Raw genomic sequence first — 19336 nt, 5'->3', positions numbered from 1 at the left:
GCTAGAACGCAGTTATGCTTTCCACGAATCTCCATCAATACCCCTCGGCGTTCAGCCACCTCCCCGCCCCGAACATGGTCGAACATCAACATCATCATCTTGCCGCCCAGCATATGGCACAGTCTCCACTCGACACCCTCGCGCATACATCACAATACGCAGGTCTACAGTTCCACCAAAATCGGCATGTATTACCAAACGGCAAAGCCATTGTCAAGCCTCATCGATTGCCGTACGCCAGCGGTCCAATAGCGCCTCGACACCAGCGAGAGATGCTCCACGAACGATCAGGACGAGGTAACTCAACATCTGGACCCGTACGACGTAGGATCAGTCGGGCTTGTGATCAGTGTAACCAGTTACGAACCAAGTGCGATGGTAGACAATCTGTAAGTCTTCACGCAGACTTGCACCTCGTGAACAAGCATGCTAATAAGCTGAGCAGTGTGCGCATTGTATAGGTACGTTTTGAATGAGTATGAAAAGGTCGGCCACGATTGAACCGAGATGATAGCCATCTAGCCAGATCACCAAAAGTCACTTTTGTAACGTGCGCTAGAGGCTCTTGGATCATCTGGCTAGAGCTGCTGTTCACTTCTCATCACTCAGGTACTACCGCGCCTGACAGCTTGGCTAACACTATATCAGAATTCGGATTGACTTGCGAGTACATTCGTGAGCGCAAGAAACGCGGAAAAGCATCGCGGAAGGATCTTGCTCAGCAACAAGCTGCGACCGCCGCAGGGGGGAGTGGCGCGCCCAAGTCTGAGGAGTCCAGCACCCCACAATCCTCGGATAAAGCTGCCGAGTCTATTCATAGCGGTAGTCCTAAACTTCCTGAAGGCCAAAGATCTCTTCCAGAGCCGTCCGGTCGGTCGGCCAGTATCGCAACAACAAGAGCCGAGATGGACGCCGCCCCAATCTACCAGAACAGGACGATGAGCATGAGCGCAATTGACAGTATGCCAGAAGCTGAGATGCATCATCATATGACTGAAAGCATGCAATCTATACATCCTATGCAGCCGCCCCGGATTCAGACTCAAGGGCTACCCATGCACAACCCCATGCCTGAGTACACGTCCATGGAAGAGTATCACCGGAATCTTACCTACCAGTCACCACTCCAGATGATGCAGCCTGGAATGCATCCTGTCTTACCCTCTCATGGTCATGGAATCGAATACTCTGACAGCCCCTACAGCATGATGAGCCCGCAAAGCGCACATACACAAGCGCCAGCGAATACTTTCAGGATTCATGAAGAGGCGTCCAACATGGGCTACATGGCTCATTCTCCAGTTGATGGATCTCCAGGCTGGATGCTACCTTCGCCTTCCGCAACCATGTATCCTGGCGCACAACACCAGAATCCTTCTCAACAGTTGAGATATCCTGTTTTGCAGCCGTTAGTACCACATCTCGCAAACGTCATGCCGATATCATTAGCTTGCGACTTACTTGAACTCTATTTCCAGAGTTCTTCAACTGCCTTTATGCAACCAGTCTCCCCTTACGTACTAGGCTACGTCTTCCGAAAACGATCCTTTCTCCGAACCAACAACCCCCGCGTGTGCAGTCCAGCATTGCTTGCCAGTATGCTATGGATTGGCTGCCTGACAAGCGAGTCCCCATATTTGTCTTCATCTCCATCGGCGCGGAGCCAGTTATCGGAGAAGCTTATCAACCTCACTATCAGTCTTTTGAAGCCCCTTGTGCATCAAACACCAGGTGGCCCCGACGCTAGCCCTACGGCATTCAATGGTAGTGGTATGGTCAGTGGCGTTACTATGGGTGGCTTCGGTATACCTTCACAGGATTCTGATATTGGTCTACGTAAGTCACGCATACACTTCAAGATTTTGCGTTCTCTTCCAACTAACACGGCAATCATCAGCGGGTGCGCCAGGAGGCCTGGATGATATAGCGACTTATATGCATTTGGCCATAGTGATCTCGGCAAGCGAATACAAGGCGGCATCACTGCGCTGGTGGAACGCGGCTTGGTCACTGGCTAGAGAACTCAAGCTGGGCAAGGAAGTGCCTGTCACGCCACCTCCCGAACCAAATGACGCCGATGCACCGGGAGATCTCGACGCGGAACATATAGGCGCAGGATATTCGACCACTCAACACACACCGGGTGACTTTACAGAAGAGCAAAGAGAAGAGCGCAGACGTATATGGTGGCTGCTGTTCACTGTTGATCGGTAAGCCATCTGACCTTTGTCACCCGTGGCAACCCATAAAGAGATATCGCTTGACTTCTGCCGAAGTTCTTGCCCATATACCAAGCCTACCAGTCGACATACGCTGATCGCTCAACAGCCACCTAGCGTTATGCTACAACAGACCTTTGTCTTTATTAGACGTCGAATGTTCGGGCCTTCTGCAGCCACTTGACGATAACGTATGGCAATCTGGCGAATTCTTCGAGGACTCCGCTCAATCGTTTTCAGATTCCACATTTCGCAGACGAGGGCCTGCCTTTGAGTGCACCGGACACTCCATTTTCGGATTTTTCCTTCCTTTGATGACCATCCTTGGAGAAATTACCGACCTGTACCATGCTCGCAACCATCCCCGCTTTGGAACGAAGACCGACTGGGATCATCACGCGCTTGAAATCAGCCAACAGCTCGTAGTTTACGGACAATCGCTAAAAGAGCTACGAAGTCGCGCAGTGAACGAGGCCAACGCGGAACACGAGCCGGCACATCCCGGCACACCGTCTGGCCGGTCCGTCAACTCTACGATGTCTAGAGCGCAGGAGTCACTGATGCATGCTAAGATTGTGGAGGCCTATGGTACGCACCTTATGCATACGCTTCACATCTTGCTTAATGGTAAATGGGATCCCATCTCGCTCCTCGATGACAACGATCTTTGGATATCGTCGCAGAGTTTCGTCGACGCCACCGGTCATGCAGTATCAGCCGCCGAAGCTTTGAATGAGATACTGGAGTATGATCCTGATCTGAGCTTCATGCCATTCTTTTTTGGTATCTACCTCTTGCAGGGCAGCTTTCTGCTGCTCCTCATCGCCGACAAACTGCAAGGAGAGGCAAGCCCAAACATCGTGCGAGCATGCGAAGTTATCGTACGCGCGCATGAGGCATGTATCGTCACCCTCAATACAGAATACCAAGTAAGTGTCTCGAACTATCCATCATTCTTGAGTCCTGTAATCATTCTTTGCTGCTCCTAGCACAACTGCATGATGCCAAGAACGAGGGTCCATGCTAACAAACATTCTACAGCGAAATTTCCGTAAAGTCATGCGCTCTGCTTTGCAGCAAGTGCGCGGCCGCGGCATGGATGAACATGCCGAACCTGCACAGCAGCGTCGACGCGAGATGTTGAGCCTCTACCGCTGGAGCGGCGACGGCACAGGGCTTGCACTCTAAGCCTCGTTTGAGCTTCGCTTCGCTTCGCGCATCCTTCGCCGCTGTCATCGACCCCAGTCGTCCCGGAAACATAACACCGCATTTTGCGACAACATAGCAATACACGCCCTTTCCACTCGCTGTTTGGCGGTCAAAATTCTTTCGAACTTGGCTGAGACATGTGGTCTGTTTGAAGACAGCTTTGCCTGCCACCTTGCTCATCCTTTGTGCGTTTTAGCATTACCCGATACCCCAACATTGCGCTGTTCTTCGCTTTGTTCGTTTTGCTTTCCTTTCCTCCGGCGCACGGGTCATTTGCGGTGTGACTTCCACTTAGCTCTGTTTGGGTTGGACGCTCACGATTAGTGTGGTGTATGACCTCATGTATACTGGTTATCGGTGTTATAACATAATGGGTTCGCCCCTTGAGATATTGGTGTTCGGGCTTGCGGCGCGATGGTTGCGATGGGCGTTCTTGTACCAAACTTTATGCACGCCATCTTGCTCCACGTCCCCCTTCACATGCATCGCGTCATATCTCGAAAGGCGCAAGTTCCTCCGCGTATCTTTCGTTCGTTGACTCGGGTATAGTTACTCCGAAGTTCCATGTTAGCCTCTTGTAGACCTTCGGAAGGGCCTTCGTCTCCTGACTTCGCTTCTAGAACGCGGTGGAGAATAGTGGATTAGTCAATAGCTTGCTGCGATCATCCCACCTCGCGTACATACGCACCAGACAATCTCAATCAACCCCATGCAATCGTCCATTCACCAACCTAATTTCATGTTCAGCGCGTACGAACTAAGCAGAGCCACATAACATTACGTCCTATCAAAGTAGGGAAGAAGGCGCTATACCGTGCCAACAATTCGTCAACATTGCTACCATGACCGCTTGTCATAGCCGTGTTCTGTGGACAGGCGCCCATCTAGCTCGTTGTTTTGACGTGCTATAGCCAGGGTTGATGTTTCAAGAGTACACCCCTGCGGTTACCGAGCTCTAAGCTTCCTTCGTTAGATCTTTGACTGAACCAAGGACCAGAGAGCGACTGCTACCTCAGAATACAACACATAGCTCTGTACTCGAGACGGAGTGATCAAACCGGCGTGTGGGTCGCGCGTGCCTGGCGTATGTTGTGCTGACGGCCGTGCCGCACAATCTGCTGGCCATTCATGGTGAGATGCGATGCCTGTAATGGTGGCGTGTCGATTAATGAGGATGGGAGCCCTTGAATGACAGCACTTCATCGGAGCATGCCTACTGCGGACTCACAACTGGAGCACATCGTAGATCTGAGCAATTAAGCTGTTACTTCAAGCATATATTAGGAAAGTCGAGCTGACCCTGCTCAGTTGAAGGATGTTGCAACAAGTCAAAAGGATATGCGTGGAGCGTACCAAGCAACGCCAGTACTTGGACACCTAATGTATTGTAACCACTCCCGTTGCCAAATGCGCGACATACGGCCGTTTCTCAAGTCAGCATACCAGATCTCCGCTTCCCAGTCCAATACCCTAACCAGCGAGATTTCGATGATTTCCGGAAACCGGTCATGTCTGAACGAGGAGTACAGGACGTGCTATATATGCATTTGAGACTACAAGTGTACTAAGTAGAGTAAGGAGATGGAAATACCACCACATGCCAGACGTAGGACAGAATTGTTGATGATTGTTGGGGAGCGAGCTCTTCCAGACTTGTAATTCGATTGGTCAGGAGTGACCCTTTTCCATCGTAGGTAAATGTCGATGAAACATGGGTCACGGAGACCGCCTGACCAACACTACACGAGGAGATGCATGTAGTATTGCCTTGTTATGTACCCCAGATCTGTTGAGCCTTGGTGGTGCAGCATTTTTGACCAGAACTGTATGGAGTGCCTGGGACTTTACGGATCAGCGACCGCCCGCACCTCCAGAAGAGCCCTCTTGCTTGAGCCCTTGCATGCGACGAGGACATTTCTTGTAAAGCTTCAGGCTTGCAGCAACCCACATTAGTAATATAAAGTCAACCACTTGTCATGGGCCCACCAGGCCTTCTTGCAGGTAATGACAAAACTTCGAAGCGCAAGGTGCATATCAAGAACGATAGGTTGTACGCCCATGACTTATTGTCGCAAGGACTCTGAAGCTTGTGCAGACAACAGTGTATGACTTGTCTTAGCACCGTTATTCAAAAGTTGTGAATGCCCTCAACTTTACAACTCTGAAAGAAGAATTATACGAGACGCAAGCTGCAAGCCTCTTCATCATTGGCACACCTCAGCCGGAATCTCTCCCTACTCTCCGCTACATCTGTGCATGACCCAGTGCGAAGGGAATGACGAACCCAGGACAAGAAAATTCATGGTGATACCGCAGTCCTGCACGGTAGTGTTTTGTGCAATACCGGATCAATCTAGCCATTCCATCTCCACGTCTGCGCCATGTGGCCTGGGCAAGCGCCATACTCTCGACACGCTTCTCCACATTTTAGGGCTTCTTTGGAAGCTTCAACATACTGAGGGGCTCATTTCTTTAGATGAAAAGAAAGGAGAAGGCGTGCATCGGGCAACAAGACCCCACACGCCGCACTGTACACTGCCGTATGAGTTCGCATGCGGAGAATACTGAGACAGTGTCAAAGCGCGTGGCACGCGCTCTGCAGGCCATGCGTCTGCCGTGTGGTGACGTTGGACAATTAACGTGGATTCCAAAAACTCGGAACGCAGTGAGCTAGCAAAGGATTACTGGCTGGTCGGTGTTCGAGGAGTCAGCCACGATCCGGAATTGCGGCCTCTTTTAAGGAAACGGGTCATTCTCTGACAGATCGTCGCGAGCCGTTGCGGCATGCGGGCAACTGGAACCGGTTTTTCTGGGTATCGGATAGTACGTTCAAGCTTGAGTCTGCTATGCCTTGGTGCCATCATAGCCCACTCTTGGCGTCTGCTCATGGCGATGTCGGCTGCCTAGGCGTCGACCTGAGGTTGTTCGGACATGTACGCTCTCGATCAGTCAGATGGCGTGCGGCTGGCGTGAGGCTTGCATGTGGTGCGCCAATTCCGTGCTGCTTTGGCTTAGAAAGAACATTGAGCTCCGTCGACTATGACTGAAATGAGACAACATGCGATGGTGGCTAAGATCGTAGCACGCGATGGAGTACGAGACGCGCGCGACGGCAACTTAGAGCGCTTCCACAACCCGCCACAAGTAGAAGCGACCTACACGATCGACACGTCAGGATGTGGGGAACGTGGTAAGTAGGGGTTGACTGTTCGGGCACATGGGTATCCCTCCACTGGTTGCAGCTCGGTTGTACCCTCGAGTAACCTTCGACGCTTGCGTGCTTGTCTGTCATTTGCTAGATCTTGATAATCAGCAAACAGGGATGATCTTTGTGGTAACGACAGGGATATGAAAAGTGGATATTTGACCGTTTTGGCCCGTTGTCAGCATTTAGCCTGATAGCGGGTCGAACAGTCTTGGTAGAGGACGCGGGCGTCAGCCACATGTATATCAGACCTATGATATAGATAGTTTGCTAGGTCGAGCAGAGTCAAACCTAGTCCCTACAATGGCGTAACATTGGGCTAAGCGATGTCAGAGTCGCAGATGACCGATGAAAGGCGTCGACTATCCTTAGCTGTGTAGAGGGTCGTCCCGAGGAAGGCTGCTTACACGCAGCATACTGTAAGGAGGTATCACAACGTCGTCGAAGAACTCTGACGAGAAGTAAGGCACATCACAATCCCTTCGCAAGGTTATCAATCTTCACATGTCAGCCTTACGTCGCGGATACCTTTATGAAGGATCCATAAGATTTGTCCCGATGTAAGAACCGTGCGCCGTTGCGTTCGGCATCACCGGTGCACTACTAGCATCCTTGTACCCAGGTAGTAACTGTAGGTTCGAGCTCCCCGAAGTCGTTGCGATGTCTTGGTTGGTAAAACTCTCGAAGCATTCTACTGTACCAAAGCAGTAAAGTCAGCTCAGGCAGCTGCTTTGCTAGCACATGGAGTGCTAGAGTATGGTTCCGAAAGTGGCTACTAAGTCTGCGTTGGCAGGATCCGAGGGCCGCTTCAGGTCAAGTGAGCGCGCTCATGCACTTCGAGACTACCTGTTCGCAAAGTCACCAAAGGCAACAGCGGTACGGCCCTAGCACCTGCAGAAATCTCCCCTTTCCGAGAAACTGGACAAATAACAGTCGTCACTAATGCAGAGTGGACGCCAACTATCACCCAGTGTTGTCTTTGGTCGATGAAGCTCTCTTTGTAACCAATCATGTCCTCCACAGACAATAATTGGGTTGATAATGGTTGCATAACTTTGACCTGAGCTTTTCGGTATCGGGAGCCACATCCAGACCTTCAGCCGGCCACGTTTGACTAGCCTGAGGCTACTGCGGATGTGCTGGATCGGTTTGGAAGCGTCGCGTATATCTACGCAATTATGCGGATCTCACTTCGGGCGTCCCTTCGATCGAACTTCCTATCGCTATCAAAGTCGCTTTTAACAACATTCAGTTCCCTGGTTGTCATGCCGAAAAGCTTCGGATAGATGTCAGTGATGATGGAAAGGTCAGCAGTGGCATCCCAAGATTGTATTCTAGATACGGGATGTGGCACCAACGATACCGGGATCTCGTCCCTTTGACGAGCAGCGGGCGGCATGATCTAAAGCAATTGTGCTAACACGATTGCGTCGGACACACAAGAGTCAGGCCCTAAGTTGTGCCCAAGACTTTCAGAACAGCGCTTTGATGAATGGCGCACACATAATTCGTGGGGCGGTATTATAACAGACGATCGATATTACGAATGCGAGAGCGAGTCAGCTGCGAACGCGTATGCCTGTAGTTATGCTTTTGACGGGAGTGGAACTCCACATACCGATGGTAACCTACAGATACCTATAGTTACCTATAGCTACATGTAGGGTCCTACCGGGCACCCTTGATCAGACTACGATATATGAACAGGTTCGTGGACCATCGGCCCTGGCGTCCTCGAGTAATTAAAGCCTTCGAGAAGCCTTCCGAAACCGTGTTTTTCTTGGATCCTGGTATTGTCATGGTGTAGGACTGTTAAGCATGCCATTTGCGCTCTTGGCCTTGTGCTTAAGATGTGGGGTATGCGACAAACGCAGGGTTACCGGCAATATTCCCCAGGTTTGCCAAGGTGCAATGTCGTAGGTTAGATGATTTACGAAGCCGAACAGCTTCGACAGATCCGCGAAGCCCGTGCCCCACACAGCAGAGTGATGTTCAGTATGGGACGAAAGTCCACTTTTCACAGGTACTGCATAGGAAAGCACCTCGAAGTAGTTGGAAGTTGACGGAGTTTGCTCTGAACGCAGAGTTCTTACTTCATCGTTGTTTGAAGCTCAAAAGAGGTAAGCTTCAGAACTTAGCCGTGATCTTCCGGGAGGAGGCTGATTGCGGCAACGAAGCGCAGCGTGGGGAAACGTGGTCGTACGGAACTGAGTCCTGGCTCAGAGCGGGTCGTTATATGCGAAGTTTATATGTTAATATCTAAACATCGGTCGCACAGCTGCGAGAGACTTCTAGGTTTGATCGTGCGTTTGGCTATATCTGGTCAGACTGCAGCACATTCTCAAGAATATTTGCACCCTGTAGCGGTGGGGTGTAGATACACTAGACTTGAATCAGTGTGATCAATAACGTAACGTGTCTTGTGGAGGTCTTAAACGATGAACTATAGAGGTATACGTGATGCTGCAGCTATAGTAGTACTGTCAGAACAGCGAACTCACTAGTAGCCATCAGGTTCCTGAAAGCGCCACGTAATTGTAAGTATACAGAATAATTTGAAGGTGATCTAGGTGAGGGCGTTCAATATGTCTCGGACCGAATAGTAAGCATTGGGGTGATTCAGACTGCGTCTGGTGATATGCCGATGTGTTGAGAGAGAGAGAGAGGGTTATGGCGTGTTTGACGAAGATTGGTGCATCGAGTTTGCAGTGTCCTGAGATGAGTGTATTGAAGACGCGACATCAGCGCGACGATGGAGCTTGGGCCGCTCGGTTTTCCAGATGACGTTGTCGTACCACTGACCTAACGGCGGCCACTACCACGTGCGCTTTCTTCATCTTCTCTTCAACATCGCTCTTCCAATCTTTCGTACATTCATCAGTCCTAATGCCTGTTTCGTGTGGTTGACTGATGGCTCTGCCTCCGACATGTCTATGGAGGCTTGTGTGTCCAAAGAGAAGGGCGTACGTGCCTGACAACAATGGAGTAGGACCGGTCAACCTGCTGCAAACGTCACTTTGTTCTCATACTCCTGTCGATTGCCTTCTTGCTTCTGTGCAGTAGGATGAGTTCACACTGGCGCCGGTACTTGGAATGCGAGCCATGTCGGAGGAGCATCGTGGCCCATCGATCGAGTATACCATCCTCGTCGAGATCGTCTTGTATTTTTTGTCTTCTTAAGCGTGTCTTTCTCTCCCTTTCCTACCAAAGTCTTCCTGGTTCTCTGCACGACACCTCTTCAAGTTTCCGTCATCCTCACATTCCACCTGCTGTTCTCGACGGATCTATTCAGCCCCCCAGACACACTCTCATCTCCGCAGGTCGCACGTCCCAATGTTAAGGGCATATTTCCGCAAAACTAGAAATTGCCAGAACTTCTCTTGCACTTATATCGACCCTTTCAGGATTTGCGTCTATTGTTCTCAAATCTCCCACCGGTCTTTGAGAACGCCACAACGTCTTTTATCCACCAATCGGCTATCTATACGACGACCACGTCAAGCCACCCGTCACCAAAATTAGCATTATCTCTTCGAACTACCTTCTAGAAGAAGGATGGAATTATGCAGGGACGATCCTTAATGAGCATTGCCGGCGCTTAAAGAGATGTTGGTGGTGCAGGAAGCAGGCTTGCTTGTGGGTTTGCGGGCCGTCGAGATCTACACCACCTTTGATGACGCTATGCGTAAGATATGTACGATGAGATTATGTTGGTGGCAGATGCGCGGACGGGTAGAGGCGAAGATGAAGGATTACAATGGCTTGCAGAATGACTGCACTCACGGAGATGAAGCGGTTCTTGGTAAAGTGAGCATTGTAAGTAGGGGAACGACCGAAAGCTTAAACAGACGTGTCGAAGAACAGGTGAGAGTTGGCGGGCTCGGCATGCCGACCTTCTGTAGCAGCTAAAGTGATCTGTAGTTTATTTTCACTAACTGACCTATATTGGGAGGCCTTGTCGCTTCAGAGCCACCGACATTGTTATATCTTATATACATTTCATCTCCGAACCGCTAATGAGGCCCTTCCTCGTCTCAGTCGCAATTTCCAACAAAAAAAGACCCCAAAATTAAACACAAAGGCAAGGGAAGGGAACTTACTAAGCACAAATAAAATGTTTATGGTGCATAAGACTAGAGCAGAAGAAGCCAAGCATCAAGCAACTGCGGCTTAAGATATGGGGGAATGCTAGTTGCGAGTGCATGAGATCGTCTCTACCAAGGGGCATCATGTAACAAAGGGTCGCAGCCTAGGTGGCCATGACATTCGTATTCATGTAATCGAGCAAAGCAACAATGATGGCGATCAAAGAGTCTCCACGGAATCTAGATGCAAGAGACGTATGTCAACACGTCATGATAGGACGGGACAGGAACAGTTCAGTGGTGTTATAACATCCGATTGAATTGTACACAGTGTCCTGCCTCCACAACCACGGCGGATTCTCGTACTCCAAGTTTGATATCTAGATTTTATTCATAACCAGGCATATTGATGAGACTAGTCTATCTCATTGGATTTAGAATCAGATTGTCGATCAAGCGCACAGGTACCTGGCGACCTTCAGCATCCAACTGACCTAAATCCTCACCGTCTTGCGGATCTTCGACCGGGAGCATTTTTACCGCACCACTGAGAATGGCGCCTCTCGAATCGTCAATCTGATCAATCTCCTCCATGGTGTCAGGGTCTGCAAGACTAATATAGTCAACCTCAAACTTGGCGCGTTTGCTAGGTTCCATGTGCTCTTGCTCAAGCAGTGTCATATTGCCGTGGTCGAATGCAGGCCAGAGGACGTCGTTCCGCAGCCTCATACCATTCTTGTACTGTAGCTCTGCTTTGCGAAGCGCTTGGTTGAGAACGATGCCAACACTGCGACGTCGTGCGCCGAGATAGACATTGCGTGAAGATAGTGCAAGTCCGTCTGATTCCCTGGACGTCGGGATGATGCGCAGGCTCGTGTCCAAGTGAAAGTCTTGAATCAGTCGCTTGATAACGCGGGTTTGCTGGACATCTTTCTGCCCAAAGTAGACGCGATCTGGGGCGCAGATGTTGAAGAGCTTCATGCATACAGTTGCTACGCCGCGGAAGAAAACAGGTCTTGACGCGCCCTCTAATAGCTGGCCAAGTGGACGCATCTCAATGAAGCTCCCTACACCTGGTATGCTGCTGTCGGGTGGCAGTGTAGGGTACATGGTCTTTGTGGTTGGTGCGAAGACAGCTGTCACGCGTCCCTGGTTTGCAGTCGCCAGTTCCTGGTTCAAGTCTTCCAACACTTGCATGTCCGCCTCCCAGGTCTTCGGGTAGGACGCGAGATCCTCATTCAGTCCGAATTGTGTAGGATTCACGTAGATGGTAACGAAGACATCGGTATTCTCAGCGGCTGCGTGACGCATGAGCGAGACATGGCCCTCGTGCAGGGCACCCATGGTTGGGACAAGGCCAACTGTACGATTGTCGGAGCGGAGATGTCGGCGGTAGTCTCGTAAAGGCGCGACATCGCGGAAGATGTGCGTTTGGGCTGCGGAGGGCGAGGCATTACGCAGTGATGGGCTCGTGGACAGACACCGAATGCCGTGGCTCGCAGGAACTCGCAATGCACGCGAAAAGCCCCTTGACACGCATCGTCGCGCTATCGGTACTGCGTAGTGTTAGTTGTTTGGTTCAATGGCGTGCGTCGAGGAGCGCACTCACCGGCTGCGTAACGGAGTGATGCCATTGCGGAGAGTTGCGGAGGTGTCGCGGACTGAGCTCTGCCTTAGTTGTGGAGTCGCGCAAAAACGGGGAAGATGCGACGATTTGTCCCTCGCAGCTTGTGAGGGGACAGAGCGCAAAGAGTCAGCGAAAAGGCAGCCATGGTGATCAAGTTGAGAAAGGTCAAGACGACTCGTTTCTGCGCTGAAGGTCCCATCATGGGAGGGAACGCCCATCTGAGCCTAGTGCCCCACTAAAAAGATCCCAGGTTCGAGATTTCCCTCTCTTACGCAACAACACCCCGCCTTATTCACGCCCATACGCGACGACATAGCACAAGATGGCCGACGATGGCATGCTCCTCAACTTCTCCATACCAGACAGCGGCATTATCGCGAAACCGACCTTCAAAGGCGGCAACTGGAAGAGCCGGCTCACTGCGAAGAAGGCGGCACAGAACTGGCACACCAAGGCTACAGCGCGACTGAACGGCGAGGCAGTACCCAAGAAGACGGTCGAGAATGCGACAAACGTGAACCGCATAGAACTGGGCCCAAGGAAGGCACGCGTGTCCAAGAGCCCCGAATTTCACGATTCCGGCGACAGGCCCGTAAAGCGAGCGCGTGTGAGCGGAGACTTTAGGCCAAGGACAACCGAGAAGACAGACAATGCCGATTTCAGACCGCAATCGAATCCGAACCCGAACCCAAACCCCGCCAAGAGACCAAGTGAACAGCAGAGTGCGCCCAAGGGTGGAAAGCAGGTCATTTCCTCGCTGTTTACCTACAATCCGACATCCAAGACGAAGCCAGAAGCGAACGAACGCCGCGAAGACGATGCGCCTATCGAACCTTCAAACGCCCCACTCAGCAGCGAGCTGGACACCTTTACATCCCTCGGCATGTCCACGACGCTTGCGACGCACCTGTTGAACAAGATGGGGTTGAAGGCGCCCACTGCGATCCAAAAGGCTGCGATAACACAGCTCGTCAAAGACGATTCAGATGCTTTCATACAGGCCGAGACTGGTTCTGGAAAAACACTGGCATACCTCCTACCGATTGTGCAAAGACTCATGGAACTTTCCGCCAACATGAGAAAGCAGAAAGTCGACGACAACGTACAGAGGAATTCCGGTCTCTTTGCCATCATCATGGCACCGACACGCGAGCTGAGCAAGCAAATTGCGACTGTACTAGAGAAGATCTTAGGTTGTGCGCATTGGCTTGTAGCCACCACCGTCATTGGTGGTGAGAAGAAAAAGTCTGAAAAGGCACGGTTACGCAAGGGCATCAATATCTTGGTCGCGACACCCGGTCGGTTGGTCGATCACCTGGAGCACACAGAAGCGTTGGACGTGAGCAATGTCAGATGGCTTGTCCTGGATGAAGGCGATCGCCTGATGGAGCTTGGTTTTGAGCAGGAAATTCAGAAGATTGTCGGGGCATTGAATTTGCGAATGCGCGCAAGAAAAGATGAGAATTCGAGGATACCTGGGCTGCCGGAGAAGCGTACAACAGTGCTCTGTTCCGCGACTATGAAAATGGACGTGGAGAGGCTTGGACAGATAAGTTTGAAAGACGCAGTACACATTCGAGCCGATCCGTCAGAAAAGGGACAGGAAACGGTCGAGGCCAAAGACGATCAATCTTTCTTTGCACCGGCGCAACTGAAGCAGTCCTACGCAGTGGTGGCACCGAAGCTCCGATTGGTATCTTTGATAGCCTACTTGAAGCGGGCTTTTGCACGAAAGGGATCCGTCATGAAGGCCATCGTCTTCATCTCGTGTGCTGACTCTGTCGACTTCCACTTTGACATGCTCACCAGTGAAATTGAAGGCGTCACCGAGACGAAGAAGAAGGAAAGCACGGACGAAGAGGAGGAGAAGGCTGAGGAGGCAGTTGACGGCGTGGAGAAGAAGCCAAAGAACACCAAAGCGATAGCACAATCAGACCCAACCAAGCTCACAGTAACAGGTGCAGAGTCACCTGTACTCTCTGCAAAGACGCATACAGTAACAGCATACCGTCTCCACGGTTCACTTCAACAATCCGTGCGAACATCGACACTCGCTCAGTTCACGAAGAACAAGGAGCCGTCTGTCTTGATTGCTACCGACGTCGCATCTCGCGGTCTCGACCTGCCGAACGTCGACTTGGTTATTGAATTTGATCCTGCTTTCGCCAGAGAGGACCATTTGCATCGTATCGGTCGTACGGCGCGTGCGGGTCGCGACGGACGAGCTTGTATCTTCTTGATGCCCGGAACTGAAGAAGGCTACGTCGATATTCTCAAGTCGGACAGGAAAGACACCGAAGGTGGAGTTCACATTTCACGTCAAGACGCCGACGATATCCTCAACCGAGGCTTGGTAACCAGCGGAGTAATGGAGAAGAACGCCTACATGGATAAAGCTACCGACCTACAGCTCGCCGTCGAGCGCTGGGCCCTAGCCTCACCTGCTCGCCTCGAAGCCGCCCGAAGAGCTTTCCAGAGCCACATTCGTGCGTACGCAACTCACGTTGCTGACGAACGTCAATATTTCGACATCAAGTCGCTCCACCTAGGCCATCTGGCCAAGGCCTTCGCACTCCGCGAGCGGCCCTCTGGAATGAAGATTCCAGGACAACGAACAGGTGCCGGACGTAATGACAAGACCCCTGCTAGGGTACGTGGTGGTCCGAAGGTGGACCTTGCCAGTCGCAAAGCTGATACTGGTGCGTCGAAGAGGGCGGTTGTGGACTTGGATCTCCCCGAGGGTCAAGACACAGATGAGGCGGCGAAGATGAGGAAGGCGGTTCGTGCGAGGGAGAAGTTTATGCGTCATGCGGGTATGGCGAGCGAGTTCAATCTGGGTTGAACACCTTGCAGATAGCTATATATCCATCTTTCATTGCACACCTTCCCGAGACTGCTTGTGTTCTCAATTATGCACCTATTTCATGTTGAGAGGTTCGATACAGACATGTAGTCTTTGTAGACTTTGGAACCTCCATCTGTCTCATTTACTACGTCGGTTTCGACAGCTGCCTTATATGCTGTCCGATTAAAGAACGCAAAGTGAGCACGATAGCTGCTGTTCGGTCGTACTGCCATTCATGTTCCCGCGGAGCAATACCTGACAATGTTGGGGAACGTTTGAACTAAGCCTCATTCGCTCTAGCACGCCGTCCGAGGTCCATCGCGAGTCGCAAGGTCATGTGACGTCAGCATCCCCCGGACCCATCATTTAGCATCTGAGGCATGCAATGCAATATCACAACTATATACAAGTGGCTGAACGGAGCAACACAAACAAGGAAGAAATAAAGCCGTGCACATTGTGTTGTTTCCGCGACTTATCTATCTGCAGGGGCTATCACAATGTTCTGGGCGAATTGAGCTCCTTCCCGCCCCCAACTTCCAATTCAGTAATCCCTTCCGAACACATGACCAAGCTTCCAGCCGTACATATCCGTCATGCGATACGTGGAATGGCTACTGACTTTGGGATGCGCCGTAACGGTTTGGGAGCCCAATCACTCCACTGGCCAAGAGGATGAGTTTCGGTATCAGTATTGGAGATATTCTCAAGCTATGCGAGATAGCTGGTAGAGTCTACAAGAACTGTCCGTGTTGCCCCACACCGTAGCTCCCAGCAAGCTAAACTCAAGACAGGTCGCGACTGCTCGGGCGAATACAAAGCTCTTACGTCGCAAGCCCGAGCGCTATCGAACCTACTCGAGGACATACAAGACAAGTATGACAAGATACCCGAGAACAAGCAACAGCAGCTTATCAATGCATACGAGCCATGTATCGAAGTACTCGAAGAGCTAGATAAGCTTGTCTTGCGTTACAACGGGCTCGACACGAAGAGCAAGCGCGCATGGGACCGCCTCAAGTACGATCCAGAAATCACACGAAACCTACGAGAGCGTCTCATCGCGAGCGTGTCGATGCTTAACAGCTTTTATACGACCTTGATACACGACAGCCAGGTTCTTATATTGGAAGCCCTGGAGAGGTTGGAGAAGGACTACAAAGGCGGTTACCGCGAAGAAAGCATTGCTTCCATCGGGAGGCTCACGTCTGCGGGTATCCTGGATAATGACAAGGATGACGAGGAATCGTGGAGTCAGATTCTCCGCGATCTTGAAGATGTGGGAGTCTCTCAACAGCAGGCTGTGAGCTACCGAGATCTCATTGTAGACTGGCTTGTCAAGGCTGTCAACGAAGGGAGGCTCTTGGAAGAGCGGCCAGGTGACGACTCCTTTGAAACTATGCAGCAAGATCTTGGGACAGCTCTTCCTGAATTCGGATTTGAACAACGATTGCATAGTTTCGACGTACCAACGATGATCACACCTTCGGACCGAGGCTCACCAGCTGCATCTATAGAGCACACTCCTGTATCAAGTCCACTGATAACACAAAAAGAGTCCGTATACCTGGCTCCTTCAGCCACCCCCCTGGCGTATTCTAGCACCTCCTTGCAAACACCCTCGCGGCGCTCTGGATCGGAAGCCTCATCGCTGTATGCAGAGCCACGACCATCGTCTTTGCCTGCTACTCCCGCAGATTCCGTGATGAAACGCATCCCAGTCCCATCTCTAAGCGCCCCGATTCCTGTTGTACCGGCGTACAATCCCCCCATAATAGCGCCTGTGCATCCGACCAGTCCCCCTCCACCTCTGCCTTCGGTTACGAATATAACAGAACCATCCGTTGCACCTCCATCGTATTATGAGAAAGACACAACGATCACAATAGATCTTGAATGGACGGCACACCGGATAGTGGCTGCATGGGCTCAGAATGACTTCATCACGGCAGAGAGGCTCCTCGAAGACCAACTTACGGCAGTCGAACGTGGACATACATGCGTGTCTGGAGTTCAGCCTGATCGACGCATTCTCAGGCATTTACTTGGAGTCTGCGCTTCTTATACCGGGAAGTTCACCAAAGCAAAACGCTTGTTCGAAAGTGTGTTTAATGGAATTTACCTCAATCGCCAGAATCTGGACGATGGTGATATAGCTGCCGCGCGGTGGCTAGGCGACGTATGTCTGCACACCCAGGAGCATACGAACGCCGCTCTCGCGTACAGTGTGGCTTATGAAGGGTCTCTTGGCCGCTTCGGTGTAGCACCCGACCGTACTCAACGGGTGGCTGCCGAAATAAGACTTGTCGACCACTGGCTATGGGTGTTTAAGAGGATTGAGGATTCTCTCAAGCTCAATATGGACCCAACCAATATCTTCGCATCTACAAACGTTGTTGAAAAGAGCAATCTGATGATGTCAGTCAAGAACAATATTTACGAGACGGCGGGATCTGGTAGATATGGTGCAATGTCACCGCATCCAAGTAGGCGTCCGTCATTTACTATAGGGCCTCGGCCAAAGTACGCTCTCACGATTTCAGAAAGGTTTCTCTTGGGACCTCTGGTTTCACTGAGCACATGGCCACTGCCCTGGGATCCTCTTTTCTGTCCTACAGACGCTGTTCAATTGGACCGCTATATGAACACTGTACGACTGGCAAATTACATTGGCAGGCCCTTGTCTGAGCGTGAACTACCAACCAACACACTAGGAGACTCCAAAAAACTACACTTTCTGACCAAAAGAGGCAATCGATGGTTGATAGAAGCTGTGAAACAAGGCCTCCGCGAGATTGGGATCGAGCACGCTGAACACGGATATGAGCCTTCAATTGTATGCTGCCTCAATCAGCAGCGTCAAGGTGTGGTATTCTCTGAAGGTGTTGAAATCTGCTTCAGCAAGCTTCCATTCCGTCATGTTTATGGGATCAAGGTCTCGGATGTAAAGTGGGCTACACGAAGGTTCAACGCGGTAACACAAGACTTGGCACAGAGCTTCCGAGACACGACCGACTTCAGGAACATCATCAAGGGTATTATGGAGAGAGCGGAGGCAAAGGCGGCCCCTCCAGGGTCAACGCAAGACGTTCAGCACGAGAGTATGGATGTGTATGCACAGGTTCCCCATGTGTCGCCGCTTCTCAAAAGGCCATCGTACGGTTGAGTTGCGGTGGTTGTCTTCTTTCCAGTACCGGATATCGGACAATTTGGGGATTGTAGCCGTCAACAACACGCTCATAACTCTGCTGCTTGATACTGCAGCATAAGCACCAGCCCGGTGTTTTCCGCGAGAGCTTCCTCCACTACATCTTTTCACCTTGGCAGTCGGGTATGGCCAATGCGTTTTTAAAAGGAGAGGTTGGGGCCTGCCAACGTTCGAGGTCGTGATGTGCCAGGGCTACCCGGACAGCTCTAATGTGTTGTTTTGTTTTCCTTTCTGGGAACCAACAACAAGGTTGGTTCCCAGCCCCAGGGTAGTCCTGCGAGACTTGGGAAGTGATGGCAGCTATTGGGGCAGCTCAGTGGCACAACCCATAATTTCACGGGCAGCTAGCTGCAGGAACCCATATGCGCACAATTCCGAGAAGAAAAGACACATATCTTCACGACTGCACGCCCTCATGCCTGACGAGAACATGAAACGTCTGTTTTCATAGTTTGCATCTAACAACCAAATTGTGTTTTGCCGTGCCAACGCTCTACGGGTAGAACCTCGCCGCAATTTGGCATCCTATGTAACCCCAGGAGAAGCGGCGGGTACTCTTGGCACCAGGCCGAGATTTGCAATGTGGATGGTTCGCGAAATGACTGTCAGCCTAATCCGCCAACGTCACAAGCTGCCTCCTGAACCAAAGTTCACAGAACTCACCATGTTCGACGATGCGTAGCGCTTAGGAAAGGAGTGGTCGGGCTCGCTCCTGGTAACGGTAGTCTGTATCGATAACCCCGCTTCTAACGTTCTACTGCGTCTTCATCTGCACATGGCCGATGACGAGATCGACCCGCGACGGCGCAAAAATTGTTTAATGAAGGCGCGGTACCTGAGTTAGTGTCGTCTGAGAGAGCGCCTTCTAGCGGGTAAGCTTGCCAAAATTCCGACTAGATGCTCGCTAAAATAGTCTGGTTGTGTTTCATGTTTCAGCG

At 51.3% G+C, this 19336-nt stretch overlaps 4 protein-coding genes across 4 annotated transcripts; 3 read left to right on the top strand and 1 right to left on the bottom strand.

Annotated features, from left to right (window-relative positions):
• Window positions 1-14: 14 nt before the first annotated feature.
• On the top strand, window positions 15-3407 carry J4E82_002364 (uncharacterized protein; the record flags this gene model as incomplete). Its single annotated transcript, XM_051728665.1, has 6 exons — window positions 15-389; window positions 446-461; window positions 649-1836; window positions 1898-2210; window positions 2329-3148; window positions 3261-3407. The coding sequence occupies 6 exons, from the start codon at window positions 15-17 to the stop codon at window positions 3405-3407; spliced, it is 2859 nt and encodes a 952-aa protein (XP_051591616.1).
• Window positions 3408-11138: 7731 nt separating this feature from the next.
• J4E82_002363 (uncharacterized protein) lies at window positions 11139-12352 on the bottom strand (the record flags this gene model as incomplete). Its single annotated transcript, XM_051728664.1, has 2 exons — window positions 11139-12274; window positions 12328-12352. The coding sequence occupies 2 exons, from the start codon at window positions 12350-12352 to the stop codon at window positions 11139-11141; spliced, it is 1161 nt and encodes a 386-aa protein (XP_051591615.1).
• A 315-nt stretch (window positions 12353-12667) lies between these two features.
• On the top strand, window positions 12668-15187 carry DBP7 (ATP-dependent RNA helicase dbp7; the record flags this gene model as incomplete). The annotated part of the gene is made up of 1 exon (XM_051728663.1): window positions 12668-15187. One exon carries the CDS (start codon window positions 12668-12670, stop codon window positions 15185-15187), a length of 2520 nt encoding a protein of 839 aa, XP_051591614.1.
• A 599-nt stretch (window positions 15188-15786) lies between these two features.
• On the top strand, window positions 15787-18356 carry J4E82_002361 (uncharacterized protein; the record flags this gene model as incomplete). Its single annotated transcript, XM_051728662.1, has 3 exons — window positions 15787-15795; window positions 15966-17676; window positions 17809-18356. 3 exons carry the CDS (start codon window positions 15787-15789, stop codon window positions 18354-18356), a joined length of 2268 nt encoding a protein of 755 aa, XP_051591613.1.
• Window positions 18357-19336: the final 980 nt, after the last annotated feature.

Source organism: Alternaria postmessia (assembly GCF_024291825.1).
Source record: "Alternaria postmessia strain BMP 2775 chromosome Unknown scaffold_9, whole genome shotgun sequence".
In the NCBI taxonomy this organism is placed as follows: Eukaryota; Fungi; Ascomycota; class Dothideomycetes; order Pleosporales; family Pleosporaceae; genus Alternaria; species Alternaria postmessia.
This window is presented reverse-complemented; position numbering and strand designations above follow the sequence as displayed.